Here is a 20,757-nt window from a genome sequence, read left to right as displayed (position 1 = left end):
CTCATGCCTTTGCTTGAGAGTGACTTTAGACATTTTGTAAACGCTTCATTTAAATCATCATCGCAGGGTACTGACTTCACCATAACCACCGCAGCCATCATCTCCACGGTGCCTCTCTCCCAGAAACGAGTCTTTTGTAACAGGCCAGGCAGGCTCCGCGGTTTATCGTTAGCAGGAGGCGCGCTAGCGCCCCGACCGACGCTAACACGCTAAGGGGAACAATAGCGGCTGATTCACAATCAGGCAGCTGCGTCCGTCTCCAGCTGTTCCTCCACACACACGCCGGCCCCCCGGCCCTGCGAAGCACCACGGGGGTTCACAAGCAACCTTCCCTGGGAGCGTTGCGGATGCTAGAACGCAGCCCAAAAACTCCTCCACCGCGGCTCAAATGAGCCTATTAGCTTGCAAGCGAAAGAAACTTTAAGAGCTTTTCTGTAGACTATGGATGGGGCCCGCAAAATGTTTAAAGACTCTTTTTTCCTCTTTCTCTCTCTCTCTCTCTCTCTCTCTCTCTCTCTCTCTCTCTCTCTCTCTCTCTCTCTCTCTCTCTCTCTCTCTCCCTCTCTCTCTCATTCATGCTCTCTCACTTACTCCCCATGCTTTTGTTGAACGCTCCAACTACACACAATGGTGAGATTGATTTGGCTAATCAAGGCATCATTGGACCAATTAAGTCATTGAAAACACAATAACTGAGCAGCCTGCTTAGGAAATGATGGGGGGGGGAAGTAAAAACTGGACATGCACTGCATGAATGACTTGGGCTCCATGTTGTTTGCAAATGCGTTTGTGGATCATTGGGTCTGACAGTATTTGCGGGGCCTGTTTCTTAGAAACCAATCCATAATCGACGACGAATCGACACAGCGTGGACTTTGTGATGGTTCCAACAGGCTCTGCACTCTTTCACCAGCCCTGCTTTCATCTTCTCCCTCCGTACCTCACTCCTCCCATCCAGCGAGCCAGCCTATCGTCCTGGAGAGTGACATCCAGGAGCCATGGAAGGGATCTGAATAGTGCTGGGAGGAAGATGCGAGTTGATCGGATGCGACTGGCCTCTGAACTTGTGCGTGGGGAGAGGTGAGGAGGCCTAGCGGCATGTCCTTGGTTAGGGTGAACGCTCTCTCTCTCTCTCTCTCTCTCTCTCTGTCTCTCTCTCTGTGTCTCTCTCTCTCTCTTTCAGCAGGAGTTGTTTCTGAGCTGTTGCCACGACAGTGGGAGGCAGCTGGAGTTGAGGCTCACTCATGAGGAAAAGACAAACTAATCAGAAATTAGGGGTGTCGTTTCCCCACCTGCCACTCATGCTCTCAGCTAGTAAGACCCCCCTTCCCTCCCTCCCTCTCTCCTCTCCCTTTCTCCCTCTCTCCCTTTCTCCCTCTCTCCCTCTCTCCCTCTCTCCCTCCCTCCCTCGCCCTCGCACCAACCGCCCTGATGAGCTGACTGAGAAGAGACGAGGCTGACTCACTCTCTCCTGGCTTCTCCGAGGTAAGAATCCTGTACGCCTGGATGAACAGGGGTAGGTACATCTTTGTACTACGCCGTCCCTGTCTCACCTGGGAGAGAAAGTGCACCTGATATAACAGCACGCTTATTAGCAGCGTCTTGTCAATCTCGTCGACCTTGACGGGGGCACAAACAAAGACCGCAACAAGGACAGGAGGAACAGGAAGGAAGGAGACCTTTTTAAGACTTAGAAGTTCGGGGAGAAATCAAACAAATTATAATGTAGCTGCTGATTTCCTGATTGGGAGAAACATCAGCACATAGGAAGTCCTTGATTATCTCCCACGAATCCCATTTGCATCACTGCCGGTAAAACTTTCTACGAAGAATATCACAAAAATACATCTTCAAAGACTTCGTTTGGCATTACCAGCACCACCTCCGCCTACCCCGCGAACCATTCTGGAAGGTTCTTCTCCACAGCATCTCGATACAGTGCACGCCAGCCGTGAGAAGGCCCTATACCGTAGCTGTCTGGGAGACAGAGAAAAGACGACCGACCCTGCTCCCTAGTCACTCTACCGCGAGATTTGGCACACAAGCTTTTATTAAAAACCCTCAACGCAAGGCCCCATGAATTATTAAGAGCCGGGGTGTATCTATAGAGCTACCAACCATTAGCTGGGGAGCTAAATAAATCCAGGAGTTCGCCGAGAAATACCTTCACTGTAGCGCGTCTTCCTTTCCTCACAAAAGCCCACGCAACATTCTCCTCTTTGATTGAAGAAGGCAGGATGCTTCATTTACGTCTCCTCCACCACCATCGCCACCATCGCCACCCTCGCGTTGAATTTTTTAGCAGCTGCGATACACTTAGAGGCCCATTAACGCACAAAGGGAAAATCTTGTAAGGCTTTTCATAATAGATGAAATAACCAGGTATTTATCGGGCAAAAAAGCTACCAACGGTGGCTGGAGGGAGAACTCTGAGTGGTTCTGCTTTTTCGAAAGACAAAATGGACAACGGTGGAGACAAGAAGAGAAAAATAAGAAAAAAAAAGGTCATTTGGAAGACGTCCAGAGTAGCACTCTTCTATGGTTTAGTCCTGAAAACAATCATCATGTATTTGACCAAGGTTTGCAAAGTCAGAAGAGACTTGGGTGTTTGTGTCAGCTGTGTTCCTGACACAGCATAATGAATATCGAATACATCAAGTGTACATTCACAGTGTTACAAAGGTCCCCTGCAAGCTCTCGTTTATAAATGGAACTTAAATAATCATTTTCATCTGACGACTGAAGACACTGAAACGCAATCTTTTGTGCGTGTGTGCGTATGTATTAACGCAGCCCCAAAAATGACATAGCTATCTCCAAACAAGAACGATGTGAGCCCTCCCAAGTTACACCCTCTGAATTCCAGAAGTATGTGAAGCTATGAAGTTCAAATAAATTCCATCAGTGAAAATGTGTTCCACACCCCCATCGCCCCACACCTCCCTTATCAGAGCTTGTTCCCGAGCTCGAGCCTTCTTCATTAGCCAGAGTGTGTACCCACCAGAGAGGGATGGAAGGGGGAGGCTGGAAACAGAAGATGGGGAGGGGGGGGAGATACCAGAAGGGTGGAGGGAGGGATGGGATGGAGGGAAGGAGGGGTGGGGTGGGGGTGGAGTGAAGGCGGAGAGATGGATGCCTTACTCCCTCCAGAGGGAAGAAGGAGCCAGCTGGTAGCAGGTAGATCAGTGTCAGTGCCCTCTCTTTCTCTCTCTCCCCCCCCCCCCCATTCACACACACACACACATTCACCCACACACGCTCCTTCTCCAAACCTCCTGCTCTCTCCCCCACCCCCTCCCTCCCCCGCCACCCGGCATAGGTACATCCAGCCACCCCCTTACACCCCTACCCCCCACATAGTCCCAATCACCCCTGTCCCAGGGGGGGGGGGGGGGGGGGCATTGAAACCTGGCTCCCTCTCCTAATTACCCAGAGGCCCCAGCCACACTCCAGCTGTTTGGCGTCGAGGACCGTTCCGGCACAGGGGGAGGAGGCAGCGGTGGCGGTGGAGTCTGGAAAACAGCCTGATTAAAAGTTTTTAAACGGCCTCGGAAGACAAGAGGAGGATCTGTTGGGGGTTCCATGTTGCTCTTTCTTTTCCATTTGTTTTCTTCTGTTTTTTTCCCCAGTCAGGTAATAGTGAGAGCGCCATCTACTGGAGTTCTTTATCGCTCAAGGTGTGCAGGTGCCCCGGTCGCAACGCGGACCTTACTAAACACAAGAGAAGCACTGCTCTCGCGCTCGATGCCATCTCCTCCGAACTCTTGCTGACAAACCACATTTTTAGAAGACCCGAGAAGACCGCATTTGATGGACCGAAACATCGACTACCGCCTTAGACTATTTGATTCACCGACGGAACGATGGACACTTTGACAATCCAACAGGCCAACGTCTATCGATCGATCCTGAGCTGACCAACGGGCCCGCGTGGGTAGCAGCCCACCTGACTGATGGATGGATTAGCTGTCTGGAGGTCGTCCGTGGTGACGTCCACTCACCGTCTCTGTCTCTGTCTCGGCCTCGTCGGTCCAGGGTGGCCTTGGAGGGGCCGGGGGAGCAGTAGAGGAAGCCGTCCATGAAGGAGGGGGCGTCTGATGTGGCGCTGCGCTCAGACACCGGGTCCAGCATGGGGAAATCTGGAGATAGAGAGAGAGAGAGAGAGAGAGAGAGAGAGAGAGAGAGAGAGAGAGAGAGAGAGAGAGAGAGAGAGAGAGAGAGAGAGAGAGAGAGAGAGAGAGAGAGAGAGAGAGAGAGAGAGAGAGAGGAGGAAACTGGATGAGCGTGAGTATCTCAACAGATCAACAAAAATGTGTTGATCAAGTAGATCTAACTCGACTTTATTGAGTGCATATTGTTCACTTCCTCCCGGCATCTAGGGATGTTGTTGTAACTGCAACTCTACAACATGCAGGTAGCAAGTCCCCTCTGTGCCTCTCCACTGCTCCTCTCCCTCTTCCTAGTCAAGTATACGCTCTTTTTGTTCAAATATTTATTTATTTACATACTTGTCTGTTTATTTATGCTTGTCGCTCCACCGTTTGGTCCCAAGGTTATCCACAAGGTTTTTAAGAGAAAGTTTTGGAGGCAAAAAAAGGATGAAAAGCCTTGGATCTCCTCAAAATAAGGCAACCCTTAGTACTTCCTTTTTTGCCCGCAAGACAGGCAGACAGACTGACTATTTCAAGTTCCGGTTGTCTCTTTCAGTCTCCTCCTTCTGTCCCTTCACCCCCCCCCCCCCCCCCCCACACACACCTCTCCCGCTCCATCTCTTTCTCAACCTCTCCGAGCTCAACCTTATCGTTCTCAAAATTCAATTAGCTTTAACGCGCCGGCACTATTTTCTGCTGGATTTTATCACCTACCTCCAGCCCTCTCATCAAACAAGGTAAAATCACTTTAATTGAAATCCCTTTTAATTGAAGCGCCCCTCTCCTTCCCCCCCCCCCCCCCCCCACTCCCTCCCTCCCTTTGTCACTATCCCCTTTCTCCCACCGAAAACCGGAAAGGATCAGTCACTTCAGAGTAAGAGAGCGAGAGAGGGCGATATGAGTTACAGATCGTTCTGTGATCTCGGCTGGTGAGCCCAGACTTCTCCGATGTCCACTCAGAGATCTCGAACTTCCACTGTCAAACTGAAAGTGAGGCTACATGTTGCCACTCACAAAACGTCCTCCCTTTCCAATGTTCTGAAGCTAATCAGAACATGAGAAAGGGCTGCCAGACAGGCGACTGTTAGGTGTTTACAAGAGATATAAGCGCTTGGGTAGCGGCGGTGTGTAACAAGTCTGTGTCTCTCTGTGTCTGAGCTCTAAACAGGTCCCTTGGGAGATGTAGTCCACTCTGCAACGCTGCGGCTCGGAATCGCTTGTTTGTTGCCACTGTCGCTGGAAGTCTGGGCTGTGCTGATTGGCTAAATCCCCTGTGAGGGAAAGGTGACATGACAAAGTGCTCAATTAGCTGTCCGGCCGGCCACAGAGAGCCACATAGCGGCGTTTGACCGTGACCATCACCATCGGCCTTTAGAATAAGGCACCGTGACAACATATAAACACACACACACACACACTTTGTATCGACAGTTTGCAGCAAGGCTTAAGAGTGCCAGGAAAAGCTACTGTCTAAGTGTAAGCCTCCACAGACACACACACACACTCACACCCCACGCTTGCTTAAAGGAGCACACCCACAGGCACTTGGCTCAACTAAACAACACATCCCTTGTGAACCTGTGACCTTTTAACATGCCAGAGCGGGCCGTGCCAAAGGAACATGCGTGTGTGCATTTGTGTGCGCCCGCCTCTCAACGAAACAACAAACAACCGACCCACCCAAAACAAGCCAGCAATAAGAAAGGGACCTCAGTACTTCTCTGCGTGTGCAAGTCTGTGTGTCTCTGTGCGAACTTTTATAATCCACCAAAAAGCGGGATGAATTTTTGATGTCTCTGGAGATGCTAGGCCAAAGACGAAACAACAAAGGTAGTCATAAAATCCGTCAGTGGTGTGCCTGTAAGTAGCAAAGAGGGGAAAGAAGCTGCCTGGCCCAGGATGTCGAGTTGCTTTCCACAGTCCTCCATGTGCATGGCACAGCCTTTAACCACCATCAAGGGCCCCGTCGGTGTCTTGTCAACGACCGTTAATCGTAAAATGTGGTTCAATAAAAGGTTGGACTGTTGAAAGAACCCTTCTTGAATTATTTGGGAGCGAATAATGTCAGATGAACAGTTGCAACTAAGTTTAACTAAGGATAAACGCCTGAAGGACAACTATTTCTATGTGTGTGTGTGTGTGTGTGTCGTAGGCTGTAAGGGAGGTCGAGTCGTTCATAGCTCTTGGGTAGCATATGTTCTTTGCCAAAAGAAGGATTTGTCAAAGTACACCGTGCAGCTTCGAGACACCAGTCATTGGTGAATTAAGACAATCAAGGAAGACGGACATTACGGATTCTGCCCTGAGGCGATCGGTAAACCAGGAAGAGCCACTACCTGGGAGACTCGCCATTGGCCCCTCTTTCAATTCTCCGGGGGGGGGGGGGAGAAGATATGCAAATCCAGACATGTTTCTTTTGGATCCCAGAGTGCCGAGGGGCAGTCAGGAAGTAAGCAAGCTGGTTGTGGCTGGACGCGAGTTTTTAGAATCGAGCCGGCGAAGACGGTGACCACCACACACTTTATCATCCACACATGAATACATTTGACCCCTCCCCTCTCTGCCACACACACACACCACCCACCCACACACACACCACCCACACACACCACCCACACACACATCACACATCAGGTAATGAGACCATCGGCAGGCTCTACAGGCACAAAGGTCATCCTAGCGTCGTCGGGGACGTTGTCCGGGCTTTGAAGAGGGGTACCATGAACCACTCTGGGGCCACGGCAGAGGTGCAGCCGACTGCTTGGTGGCTGGGTCGGGCTAACCGCTGCACTCACAGTAGAACGCTCTCTCTCGTCTCCTTTCCCCACGCACATGCATACAGAGAGAGCACCATAACACACCACACCAACCAACCAACACACATGACATTATGCCGCTTGCCCATTCGTATTTAGGGTTCGTTGAGGGTGAATAATGGACTGTGCAGTCTGTTGTTGCATACGGGCTGAGGACGGCCACCCACGCACACACACACACACACACACACACCGCCTGGCTCCTCAGAGACTGGGCAATAAACCAAATGTGTGTGTGTGGGAGGATGTGTGTGTGTACATCTTCAGAGCACCTCCAACCAGGTAATGGCCTCGCCATGGTGACCAGGTGACCCCCGCCAGCAATTAGGAGACCCTAACAGCAGCAGTGCTGGTGAGCGTGCACAGATGCAAGGCATATATTACGCAAATCAGGGTCCCGGAGAAAGTGCCTTCCCTGGAACGGCCTCTCTCTCGCTCTCTCCCCCAGCCCTGATTCATTCTTATCGTCGAACGGCCTCTCTCTCGCTCTCTCCTAGCCCTGATTCATTCTTATCGCCGCGCCCGCGCGGGAACCATCCAACCACAACACATGCCTCACGGGGGAATCGTAAGAGCGCAACACATCTGTGACATGCCTCCCAGGCCCTGGGATGAGGGCTGATCATGTTCCAAGGAGGATGGTGAAATGTGGAGGAATGGGGGAGGTATTTCTTTACCCTTTTCCTCCCTCCTCCTCCTTTCCTTTTGAAAAGAGGCCTGGCATTCTTTTTCACTGCTCCCTTTCTATTCACGAGAGTGTAATGCGGGAAAAGTTCCAGAAATCTCCCGCAGGTCTCTCACAGGCGTGAAGCCGAGTACAGAGAACGTTTTAGACAAGATTAGCTTGTAAGAGTCAAAAGACAACAGGTTGATTGTGTGTGAAAGGCACAGGATCTTGGGCTTATCTGAAGCCATGGTAACATTTACATACATTTTAAAACACTGACAGGCATGCACCTCACCACATTAAAAGGTCCTTTTTTAACTGTTTATCAGGAAATGTCAGTTTATCAGGAACTGTCAGTCCACAGCCTTTAAAGCTGGTGTTATTGTGCTGTGAAAGGGGTTTTCTGAGGTGGGAAACCCAGTGTGGAGTGGGACTTAAATGCCGGCGATGACAATATACTTTGTGCACAAGTAACTTTAACGAGAAATCGTTGGCGGATAGCGTTTATTTGTTCCCTCTGGACTCCCAAACACATGCCCACCAAAACTAGGAATGCAAAACCACCACGCATTGGCGCGCATTTAATAAAAACACACATCGAAAAAATACACCCACACAACCACACAGACCTGAGAGTTTGTTGTGGTGAAGGAACTCCATCTGCAGCTTGTGGCCGGCCGCCTGGGCCAGGAGGTAGGGGGTGGAGCACACGGGGTCTCCTGTAGCACACATGACGTCAGCACCACTGAACACCAGGGCCATGGTCTGCAGCACGTCAGGCTGAACCACCGCAGCACACAGCGCCTGGGACACACACACACAGCCACACACACATACACGCGCGCACGCATGCACACGTACAGTACGCATGCACGGGGCACACACACATTTGCCAGTGTACGCACACACACACACACACGCGCGCCCACATATGCATGCAAGCGTGCACATGAGTACACACACACCATGACAGCGGGCACACACACATCAAAAGAAGAAGAAAAATAAACCTGGAAGTGAGATTAAAACAGTTCTAAGAAAATGACCATTAGAGTACATAAGGGTTTGACACATGGGTAAAAAAAAAAAGGTGTTTGCAACTTGAAATGGGCTGTGAAATCCATAAGAATACATGTGTACTTGGTCTAAAGAGAATCTTCAGATACCCCTCAATGCATGGTGCAGAACGAAACAGTGCTATTCCCCCAATTAAAATGTGATCTCTATCTACCCAGTCGATAAACACCACGGTGTCGTTCCCACCCTCTAAAGCGAGGCGGAGGTGGCGAGTGGTAAAAGGGTTATTCTGCTCAAGCGCTCCTTTCATCTGAAGCAGGCCAACGGCGTATCGATCCGGGAGAAAACAGGCGCGATGCGCCTGAAAGAGAGGCCGTGCTGGCACAAGTTCCTGCGTCACCTCCACACACACGTGCACGCCGACAAACAGAGGCCGCGATGCCTTCCATACACACACACACACACACACCAGACATAGCACTGGCAATCTTGTGAAGGTAATTCACGGTACGACGGACGCAGGGAGTTGACTTGCGCACGGTTGGAGCGCAAGCTCACAAGCGATCGGATCGTGGCGGAGGACTCCCGTCGCGAATGGGTATCATTCCGTAATGTCTCAACCCGACACTCCTCTGCATACGACCTTCAGCGTTTGAGCAATTACTGCACCCACTGGAGGATTCCATTGTGTGTGTGTGTGTAAGGGTCTATGGGCGCACCCTTGACACCCCCATCTCTAGGTCAGTGGGTCTGGGGAGACCTCGTTGGAGGTCACTGTGATGTATAAATGGGGAACAAGGGGATACGAGAGAGAGACAGAGAGAGAGAGAGAGAGAGAGAGAGAGAGAGAGAGAGAGAGAGGGGGGGGGGGGGGTGTAGTGGGTGAATAATTGTTCCTGACATACACACCCAATGTCATGCAGTGTATGAATTGGAGTATGATCGATGTGTGACACACGGATTGTCATCCAAGCGGAGTTGAGCCGTTTTAGAAATGGATGCTAACCCCTCCTCCAACTCGTTCTCTCTTTCACTCTCTCTCCTACCTCTCTCTTCCACCTCTCTCCCACTCGCTCTGACTTTTACCTGCATAATCATCACAAGGCAGCAGCACACCTCAGGCAGCCACACACACACACACACACGACACACAGCCATACCATAAACAAACCAAAACACATACTGTATCATACATTCAAACATGTACTCAAGCCTTTCTGATACTAATCTTCTCTGCCACTTAGTTTCTGTCTGTCTGTCAGAGATTCGTGTTAAACCAGCTTGCGATAAACCAGGGCAACAAGAATCAAATTGAGTTTTGGACCTGATGTTCTCACTGTAAAATGTCCTTTGGACCTTTTGGGTGACGAGTATGTGTTTATAATTCTTCCTAAATTGTGCTTTATTTGTGCTTTCTTCGTGTTTGAAACTAGTTCTGGGTGTGTTTACCTGGTTCAGCTGTTCCTGGTCGTGCAGGCCCTCCAGAACGCGCCGGTACTTCCTCTCTCTGTACTTCCTGCGGTGGAAGGATGTGCGCTGCTCGGGCGACGCCGCCATGAGGAGCCCCTCCTCAGGGGGCAGGTTGGCGGCCCAGAAGCTGTTGGCGTTCTTGTTGCCCACTTCCAGGAAGAGCTTTTGGAGTTCAGAGGGAAAAGCAGGGGTCAAGGGTCACCGAATGAGAATCGAAAAATGAAAAGAGCAAACCTCCCAAAGCCTATTCCCTAGTAATACACCCATCCCAAAGTTCAAGAAACCTTTACAAACATTTATAATGTAAAACCCCATTTGCAAGGTCACGCTGAATAATTTACGTCTGTGAGTTATACATAACGAATCTTATAAGACATACATTATACATTAATCATGACACATATCAATGTCATTATCCTGGCCCCCATCTCAAAATAGAGACTGAAGAATGTGATGAGAATGAGGAGCACGCCGCCTGCCCTACCTCCACCAGCTCGTTGCTCCAGATAGTGCTGTCTAACTTCAGGCTCCTCACTTTGGAGAGACTGGGGCCCAGGAAGCGGTGTTGACCTGCGTACACACACACACACACACACGCACAGACACACAAGCACACACACACACACGCAAACCCACGCAGGCAAACACGCACGCACACACGAGCGTACACACCCTCGCACACACACGCAAACCCACGCACGCACGCACACACACACACAGCCGAGTAAACACACGGAGAGCAGAAACACGCTGTGCATGTCTTCGGCGTCTTCTGACTGACACGTGCCATATACATCCTTTACTGCGCTCTAACACCCCTCGTGTCAAATGAAATCGGAGAAAGAGGAGCATTAATTGCTCATGATTCATGAGTAATTAATTGTGTTTGCTGGTCAACCTGTTTATTCGGGTGATCTTGAGTTTGGGCTGTTCATAACGTCGGAGAGTGAGGGATGAATAAAATATGACTTCTGGAAGACCACTATGAATATGGATGGTGGCGTTGCGTGCGCAGTTAGCCGTGGATTGAGACGGATGTGTCAGCACGACAGCCGCATCAGAGAGCCACTCTGAGGTAGTTGTGGAGAATATGGATCTGCAGACATGCGTCACCGTGGCTCAGTAACATGTGATCTGGGGGTCAACCCCTCTACGCAGACACACACACACACCCGCACGAGCATACACACACGGTAGAAATGTCAGTTTTTTTGCGTCATGTGGGAGTTTCTTTACGCATGCTTCTCTCTCTCTCTGTTTGTCTCTCTCTGTTTCTCTCCTTCTCTCTCTTTGTCTCTTTCTTTCTCCACTGGATCTTCACTTTCAGGATATCTGTCATCGTCCTCTCCCCCCCCCCCAAAAAAAACACTCCTCTCTCTCAAAACCAGTTGATTGGGAGGAGGGGGGGGGGGTGAGGGGGGTGTTATACTTTGTGCGGTTGCCATGGAAACGGTTGCCAGGGGCCATCTTGAGTTTACTGTAATTACTTGTGTACAAAAAGAGACCACCAGTCTGTAGAATGCGTTACTCCGACCGGCGGTTAAGTTTGATGCTTGTGTGACAGGCACTGAACACAGAGGGGAGAAAGGGAGGAGCCAGAGACTGAGAGAAAGAGAGGGGGGCCAGAGACTGAGAGAAAGAGAGGGGGGCCAGAGACTGAGAGAAAGAGAGGGAGCCAGAGACTGAGAGAAAGAGAGGGGAGCCAGAGACTGAGAGAAAGGGAGGGGGGCCAGAGACTGAGAGAAAGAGAGGGAGCCAGAGACTGAGAGAAAGAGAGGGGAGCCAGAGACTGAGAGAAAGAGAGGGGGGCCAGAGACTGAGAGAAAGAGAGGGGGGCCAGAGACTGAGAGAAAGAGAGGGGAGCCAGAGACTGAGAGAAAGAGAGGGGGGCCAGAGACTGAGAGAAAGAGAGGGAGCCAGAGACTGAGAGAAAGAGAGGGAGCCAGAGACTGAGAGAAAGAGAGGGAGCCAGAGACTGAGAGAAAGAGAGGGGGGCCAGAGACTGAGAGAAAGAGAGGGGGGCCAGAGACTGAGAGAAAGAGAGGGGGGCCAGAGACTGAGAGAAAGAGAGGGGGGCCAGAGACTGAGAGAAAGAGAGGGGGGCCAGAGACTGAGAGAAAGAGAGGGGGGCCAGAGACTGAGAGAAAGAGAGGGGGGCCAGAGACTGAGAGAAAGAGAGGGGGGCCAGAGACTGAGAGAAAGAGAGGGGGGCCAGAGACTGAGAGAAAGAGAGGGGGGCCAGGGCAAACAAACAACCCGCTGTTAATGTTCCAGCAAAACAGCGTCAGAGATGGCAACAGCCTGTCAGTGGAGGGGGCTAACATCTGGACAACCCCCCCCCCCCCCCCCACACACACACACACACACACACACACACACACACACATGCACCCAAACGAGAGAAGACAAACACATCGACGCGACGCTAAAAGCGCGGCAGCATCACGACTGGGGGAAAAGAGCGGGCGGACAATTAAAATACAGCGTCGGGGATATCAAGCGCCGCTCTCCGCTTTCATTCTCTCGCGCGTTAAGGAGAAGAAAGGCAATCTGCGACCATTTTATCATTAGTCCTCTCATTAGGTTCTCTTCTTTCCCTCGTCCTGTTGTTCCTCCTTATCGTCCGTGACACCGGAGCCCCTAATTAAAAGGCCATCGCCGCCATTGGTATTCCGTGCCCAGGCCGATGGTTTACACAGTGCGTATACCGAAGACGAGCAAACTGGCCTGCGCCTACCGCCGCCAGACTCACGACGCGACGGGCTTGGCTGTGGCGGCCAGACGCGACGCACTCCCGGAAAGGTCATCATTAACGGACGCCTGAAGAAAAGGTGAAAGTGTGTGTGTGTGTGTGGGTGAGTGTCTGTGTGAAGTGTGTGTGTGGGGGGGGGGGGAGAGAGACAGCAAAGAGAGTCGTCAGGTGGAAGATGATGTGTGACCGGTACACGAGCCCTCCTCTATCCATCCAGCCTGCCCCCCGCCACCCAGATCACCCAACCCACCACTCCGTCGCCGGCCAGCGTACCGTTGGATGTATTCGGACCCATCCGTCATCTCGCCCTAATCATATTTCGCGTGTCGAGAAGGAAAGCTCAGGCCATGCAACGCCACCTAATCTCTGTTTTCATTTGATCTAATCCTGCCAGCGTGTCACCGGGATTAGAGGGAAACGTTGAGGCCAGGCTACGAATCCCCACCGGTGGCTTAACACCTGAGATCTTATCTTAATAGCCACAATGGGCCACAGTGTACACGGACACACAGTCGTACACACACACACACACACAATCTCATTTACTCTCTCTCTCTCTCTCTCTCTCTCTCACTCTCAGTTGATTTTGTAGTCAATCCATTTAATTTGCAAAACGTTTAGAGTTTAGGAGTCCTCAATCTAGGAATCTCTATTTTTATGTCCAACAGAGTCTATCCATCGGTTGAAGTGTAGGAGGAGAGCGAGGGGAGGAAGGTGGGGCGAGGAATGGGGGAATGGAGTGGAAAAGTGCATTTGAGTGTGTGTAAGAGAGAGAGAGAGAGAGAGAGAGAGAGAGAGAGAGAGAGAGAGAGAGAGAGCAAGAGAGAGAGAGCGAGAGAGAGAGAGAGAGAGAGAGAGAGAGAGAGAGAGAGAGAGAGAGACAGAGAGAGAGAAAACGTACCTGCCTAATTCCGCAGTCGCGCATGTATGCTGGGTTTGGTTGGAGGGGAGAGCGATGGTGCATGGCAGAGTGGGGTCTCCAGTACTGTACCTGCACACTTCTTACAGATGACCACCCCCAGGTTGATGGAGGCCCACTCTGGCTGGGGCGCCCCACACTCTGCGCAGCTCCTGTTGGACTCGTTGAACCAGATCTTCTCCGCCACTTCGTAATCGGAAAGAGTCTCGGCGATCGATTCCTGGACCGCTTCAATCCACTCCTCCTTCTCCCACTCCGACTCGGCCGTGAAACTGCAACGATCGATTTCTGTTTTTTTTCCTTGTTTTTCGGCATTGATTTAGTTTAAGGGGATAGTTAAAACGGCACATATTTCGGTTTGTACATATTTGCTTTGTGCTGATTGTGTGGGTGTGCAGTGTTTTCGTGGGAACTGTGCAGGAGTAGAACAAATGGGTGTGAGGTTTTGAGGGTGCGTGAGTGTGTGTGTGTGTGTGTGTGTGTGTGTGTGTGTAAGCGGCCTTTCAGCCCCCATCTCTAGGTCAGAGGGTCTGGGGAGACCTTGCTGGAGGTCACTGTGGTATAAGCTATAAATGGGAAACAAGGGGATGCGGGACAGAGAGATGGAAAGAGAGAGAGAGAGAGAGAGAGAGAGAGAGAGAGAGAGAGAGAGAGAGAGAGAGAGAGAGAGAGAGATAGAGAGGGGGGGCAAAGAGATAGAAGGACTTCAGCTCATGCAGCTGTTATCCCCTGCCACTTTGTTCCTCCTCCATTGCCCACACTTATTTCAAAACACACCACACACACACACACACACACACACCACACACACAACACACACAATCACATCCTTTCCGCCACTCTCTTGGGGAGAGAGAGCTCCTAAATTGGGCTCCTATCAGGAGGTTGAGCGAGTGGGTAGCAGCATGTAGAGGGCTCCGCGGGCCCTGTCGCTTCACCCAGCCACATCTCACTCATTACAGTCCCAAAGAGACAGCTCCACAGCCCAGCCAAGCCCAAGTCCACAGCCACTCAACATGTCTATTACAATCTTCCTCAGAGGAGACACACACACAAACCTCTCCCATGCAGACACAAACCACACACACATACACACACACACACACACACACAACACACCACCCCCTCCCCATACAAGCTCTGGGCCATGCTGTGGCTGCCTGGTCTGGATCACTCGCTGCTGTCGAGCCGACCGAAACGCTGGAGCGATCGAGAAGGATGGAGGAGAGGGAAGCACCAAGAGGCCGGGGCCGAGAGAAGTGGGAAAAGTGGTCTCCATGGTAACCACAAAAGGTCTCCTTCTCTCTCTCCCCTCTCTCTCTCTCTCTCTCTCTCTCTCTCTACGTTGTCAGGGAGCAGGATGCAGGCCCTGGGCCTCACCTGCATTACCCTGCCACAATCAATGGAATGATTAAGATCAGGCGTCAGACCTATGAGTTTCTGTAAGGGGCCTGTCCAAAAGGATGACTGCTCGCGTCGAACCACAGAGGAAGAGAGAGGTTGAGGTATAAACAGATATACGAACCGCAAAAGTACAGAGAGCTGGAGGTATAGATACAGCTGTCGGAACCACAGAGGTGGAGGTAAAGGTATGTCCTCGCGCCCAGCATCACGAATGTAGCTCCACTGACCGTGATGAAAGATGTTGTTAGTCGGCCATGACACCTTAAGGGGGTTGAATCCACCGTTTAGGTTACAGCCAAGACAATGAAGCCGGACAGAGAGGCTCTTTACCGTGTAAAGTGATCAAATTAGTTTTCTCTAATCCCCTCAGCGAGAGGTAGAGAGACGCCTGCGGGCGTGCTCCAATCGATTCGAACCACAAAACCCTCCTCAGTCGCACCCAATCATACAATCCACAAGCCCCCCACCTCCTTTCAAGCCCCCCACCTCCTTGCCATCACCCCATTCTGATTCCTTTTTCTTAAAGCACAAAATCGCAATTATGTCCACCGGGTTAAAAGACACAACGGCCAACATGGCTATTAAGGAGAGAAGAGACAAACAGATCGATGGGACTTATGTGCAGGTAGATCGAGAAACCCAAGTCAAATAAATACATAACTTTGCATTGGGCTTCGAAAGAAGGAAAGCGCACAGAAATGACAAAGACTGACTTGATCAGGCCTCAAATGAGCGCTATTGAAAAACAAACAAGACAACTGGCCATCGATTATGCGTGTGGGGGTCCAGGGAGGGTGCTCCTAAATTGTTGGCGCACCCCTGCTACCGCGGCAACAGGCGGGGCGAGGTCACAGGGGACACGAGAGGAAGCCCGTGGCGAGGATCCCCACTGGAGGAACGGAAAGATCCGGAGATCAATAATTAGCGATTGTCTTTCAGGAACCCTGGCTCTGCTGCACTGCACACGGCAGGGCCGTCGTACGATAATGAGCATATGGTAAGTGTGTGTGTGTGTGTGTGTGTGTGGTGGGGGGGGGAGGGGTGTGTGGGGGGGGGGCAAATAAAACAACAGAGACGCAGAACAGTCCAAAGGGCGTCAAAAGCAGTTCCTCTTCACTAATCAGCTCTCGGCCCGATCGCTCCCACAGAAGCCTATTAGCGTCGCACGTGTGTTGCAAGGCGGGTTGTTTGTAAAAGCGTCGCTTCAATAACCCTTTCACTCGTGCTCTTTCTGTATGGATAGGTGAACGGTCACTGTGGCAAACGGAGGTGCGAGGCCACACCTTAACGAGTCTCGTACAGGGCTTGTCTTCTCTGCAGCGCTGTGACACTCTCCAACCCTGACAGCCGCCCCACAGGAAACTGGGGCTTCACAGGAAACGGCACACTCTAACATGCAATTTCCTTCGCCGGTGTGGAGTCAAGTAACTGGTAGAAACATGCGTAGAAAAAACTGGGCGAACTAAAGGTCATTCCTTGTGTTCCAATGTTTTCTGTGTATACATGCATGAAGCTTGGCACTACCTTAACACACATATCGGACAACATTCCAGCTGAATATTTAATCCTAATAATACACGGTGCCAAAGACTTTCTCAGTAAGTAGAGGCTCAACCCACACTCTGACCTTCAGTGGTGAATTTTGGATGTTTCGGGAGATTTGATTCTAGAGATTAAAATAGCGTGGAGTGCAATAAGAGGCTTAGATTTGAAGGACGCTTTTGGATGATTTAAGAGGAATTGTTGTGTTGAATAGAGCATCAACAATCTCCCGAGGCCCACATTAAAAAACGTAAACAAATATTTTGGCTAATGATTTGGCACAGCGATCAAACCAATCAAAGAATGGAATCTTGTTTTAGTCTGGTGTTAATGTTGAAACTGATTGTGAGTCAATAATACTGTTGCAGCACATGCTGTTAGAACCTAGGGGTTCACATTAGGGGTTCAAGTCTACAGAACATCACACTAGCACACAAAGACACACACACACAATGCCCACCTACAGTGTAGTAAAGTCATCGGATGCAAAGTTTCATTTGGAGGAAAACAATCATACGTGTCACACAATCTGTCAATCTCAAATGTACACAAATTCAATTGATGAGTAACCAGCTGTAGCAGAGCTAAGGTGGACTAACCTGAAGTTCTTAAAGGGTGTGTTGATTTCGAACCCCCTCCTGTCCACGTCTCTGATGTTGGCAGCGGTCAGATCCACCACAGCAATGGCCAGGCCGGCCTTGAAGTCCTGTCATGCAAAACAAACGGGAAAACCATTACTGCACTCAAACCCTTGCAGGTGAGACATGCTCTGGGGATTAGGGGAGGGAAACGGAACGTTATCCAAAGCGTAATATTGTCAGACTCGCTGTTACCCCGGCAAAGACAAAACACCAGAGGGGCCAGAGGTCGTAGGTCGGAGATGTTCAAGGGGTTGGTTCTCACAATGGGCATTGGAATCCCAGAAATCTCTGTAGGTCAATGTTTTCCCATCTATTAATTGTACGTTAATTGTTTTTGCCTTCATCAGAAGTGACATCGGGTGGTATCATCTGTTAGCGTCTGTGCCATGCGACTGCTCATACAGTAAATTAAACAATTACTCCAAGCTTTCATTTCATTTCATGTGTGTGTGGGGGGGGGGGGCGGGGGGAGGCAAAGCTATACAGCAACTGACTGGGATTTAATCAGGCCCTTAGCCTCAAGGCACCCACCACAAACATCCTCCCCTCCCCCCGCCCCCTCCCCTCCTCCCCTCCCCCTTCGCAGGTGTATAATAGGAACCATCTATATTGGAAACGGATATGCAGTGTCACCTCATTAAAACTAACGACACTCCCCCTGCAGGATGGGAGCGGAGCATCATTGGTCTTAATGAAAACGAATGAACAGCCCGGGACAGAGGAGACAACAACACAACCTCCCCCTCGACGCTCACGCCCGACAGCTGAGCAGACCGCTTTGACGTCCGGAGACGGAGAAGAAGAAGGGGAGAAACGGAGAGAAAGTGTGTGTGTGTGGGGGGGGGGGGGGGAGGGGGAGATGAATGAAAAAGGGGGCCCGCGTCCACTAGATCACATGCAGCGGTGCGTGGGAAAGCGAGCGGCGGTGGGGCAACATAACCCCCTCCCCCCCCCCCCCCCGCGCTCCTGTTAGGCGGACACGTCTCTGTCGGAGAGGCGGTTGAGCTGTTCGTCACCGCCGACACTGTTTGGTCTAATTACGCCTCACAAAGACGGGAGGATGAATTGACATCATCTCTGTGGATGAGGTGCTTTTTTCGTGCAAAAGGAAGGCGTGGCGGTGAGGGAGACGGAGAGAGAGAGAGTCAGAGAGAGAGAGAGTCAGAGAGAGACAGAGAGAGAGAGGGAGTGGCCTCTCCATCGCCACACGCATCTTCATCAGAGCGATTCTACAGCGGTGACAGAAGCACGTCATCCCAAAGCCCGTACTATATATCAATCTGCAGTTTGAACATGCCGCTTCCAGACCCACACTGTAGCTTCAAGCATTACCAAGAACCAAGAAGTGATAACACTCCGACAACTCGGCACGAAAAGCCCCCGTTATATCTCTACATCCAGTCCACTTCAAACTATATTCGACGGCACTGAGATTTCACACACTGTGTGTGTCTGTCACAGCAAAACAGCGAACACAGGACGTCATCATTAAGGTGGGCGCTTTCATGTCCCCGGCTGTCAGAACTTCTGCCGTAGACTTTTTAGAGTTGTAGACTCTTCGACAACATGGCAGATGCAGAAAAAACCACGCACGCATGACCCGCTGTGCTTGGAGAGCTGCGAAGAGAAACAAGGGGCTCTTCTACATGTGATTTGGATGCACAGCGTGCGTGCTCCTGTGTACGTGCTCCTGTGTACGTGCTCCTGTGTTCACACGTCATCGCCTGTGTGCGTGCTCCTGTGTGCGTGTGTGTGTGTGTCCGTGTGTGTGTGTGTGTGTGTCTTGGTGCCAGGAGAGGCAGGCGAGCCTGTCGTCTACCTAATGACCCTCATCCCTCTCAGCTAGCCAATTACAGACATGGCTGTTAGCGGCCGTACGGCCTCGCTGCTAGTTACCTTGCCAATATGTGCCGTGCCCTCCTGCCCTGTCCAATTATTTCACCAGGGATGGAGGGGAACGGGAGGATGGAGGGATGGAAGGGACGGAGGAAGGGGAAAGAATGTTCCGGCATTAGAGATAAAAATGACTTACCAATGACACCAGCACCAAACAGACGTAGCGATGATGGCGCTTATAAAGAGACCGGTACAACGTACATTTAGTCATTTTTAGGAGACTCTTTTACGTAACCACAGCAATGTAGGCAGTGTGTGTGTGTGTGTGTGTGTGTGTGTGTGTGTCGTTCAGCTTTGGTGTGGACAGCTCGTAACATGGAACAAGGACTTTCGCAAACTTCTAATCGGGCAAAAGGCATTTCCACCACAGTCACACAACCTCACAGCTTCATAGCTAGCATCCACTAACAGCTCCTCAATTGCACGTTACTAAGTGCATTTTAAGTAAATAAAAGTCTAAGTCTTTTGCCACCAAACCAATACACTAGAGGCAAGTATTACAATTCAAACATAAAGTGCCCGTAGTTGAGGATAAGGCAGTGTGCACCTTCATCTCCTATGCCCTGTCACGCTCTCAAAGCATGATGGGTAAAGTTCTCGCTCTGATGAAAGTGAGAGAGAGAGAGGGAGAGAGAGAGAGAGAAACTGAGTCAGAAAAAGAGAGGATGAGAGAAAATGAGACAGGAAGAGAGGGAAATAGACGCACAGGGGGGGAATTATTCTAATCGGAGGAAAGACAGGATGAGTTGAGCGAGAGAAGGTGCCATACAGAAGAAAGTGAGAGAGTGGAGAGAGAGATCGAGAAAAGGGGGAGGATAAAAGGTAGAAAGAAAAGGAAAACAGGGAAAAGGAGAGAGAAAAGAACGGGGGGAAAAGCGGAACACAGATAAAAGAGGGGAGAGTGGGGGGGGGGGGGGAATCACAATCCCGTGTCATTAATTCAGCGTGACACCTTGCGACATTCTCTCGCAAGTGGCACGCCACCTTGGGATGCCAGCCATTGTTCCGTTCAGTGAGTGTGAAAGGAGGGGAAAGAAAGGATCTAATGAAGCTAAAGATGAATTAAATCCCTCTTTCCCTCCGTGTCCCAGATTACACGCATTCATATTCAAATGAGCGCCGTACTTAAAAAACACACTCGGAGACAAACGCGCGGATCGCTCGCTGCTCCTGCGACGCGGGCACGTAACCTACCAGTCACACTAGCAGGTAGCAAGCCATTAGCCATTTTACAGAAGGGAGAAACTGACTCCTGTGTATACTCGGGTTACTGAATTTCAAAAGGCCAACTGGAAACCAGGTTGATTTTGCTGTTCAATGTCGAGCGTGCGGAGTAAGGTGTTAGCAAGTGACCTAAAGGCCAATTACAGCTTCTACACCTCGAAAAGTTCACTGCTTATCCAAGTGGGACAGGTTTTTTCTGCGGCCTCACACACTACAATGCCTCACAACCGCCAAAGACATTGTCTGGATGCCTGGCAC

The 20,757-nt window shown here is 50.8% G+C and overlaps 1 protein-coding gene across 1 annotated transcript in view; it reads right to left on the bottom strand.

Moving 5' to 3' along the window:
• arap2 (ArfGAP with RhoGAP domain, ankyrin repeat and PH domain 2) overlaps positions 1-20,757 on the bottom strand; it is a 63,993-nt gene that overhangs the window by 23,666 nt on the left and 19,570 nt on the right. The window contains exons 9-14 of the mRNA XM_084692122.1: positions 17,338-17,444; positions 13,865-14,064; positions 10,606-10,691; positions 10,101-10,283; positions 8,264-8,438; positions 4,002-4,139 (exon numbers count right to left, since the gene is read on the bottom strand). Of these exons, the coding sequence (XP_084548248.1) occupies positions 4,002-4,139; positions 8,264-8,438; positions 10,101-10,283; positions 10,606-10,691; positions 13,865-14,064; positions 17,338-17,444 (889 nt within the window). The remainder of the gene's footprint in view (positions 1-4,001; positions 4,140-8,263; positions 8,439-10,100; positions 10,284-10,605; positions 10,692-13,864; positions 14,065-17,337; positions 17,445-20,757) is intronic.

Source organism: Hypomesus nipponensis, chromosome 25 (assembly GCF_054491055.1).
Source record: "Hypomesus nipponensis isolate SF chromosome 25, ASM5449105v1, whole genome shotgun sequence".
NCBI classification, from domain to species: Eukaryota; Metazoa; Chordata; class Actinopteri; order Osmeriformes; family Osmeridae; genus Hypomesus; species Hypomesus nipponensis.
This window is presented reverse-complemented; position numbering and strand designations above follow the sequence as displayed.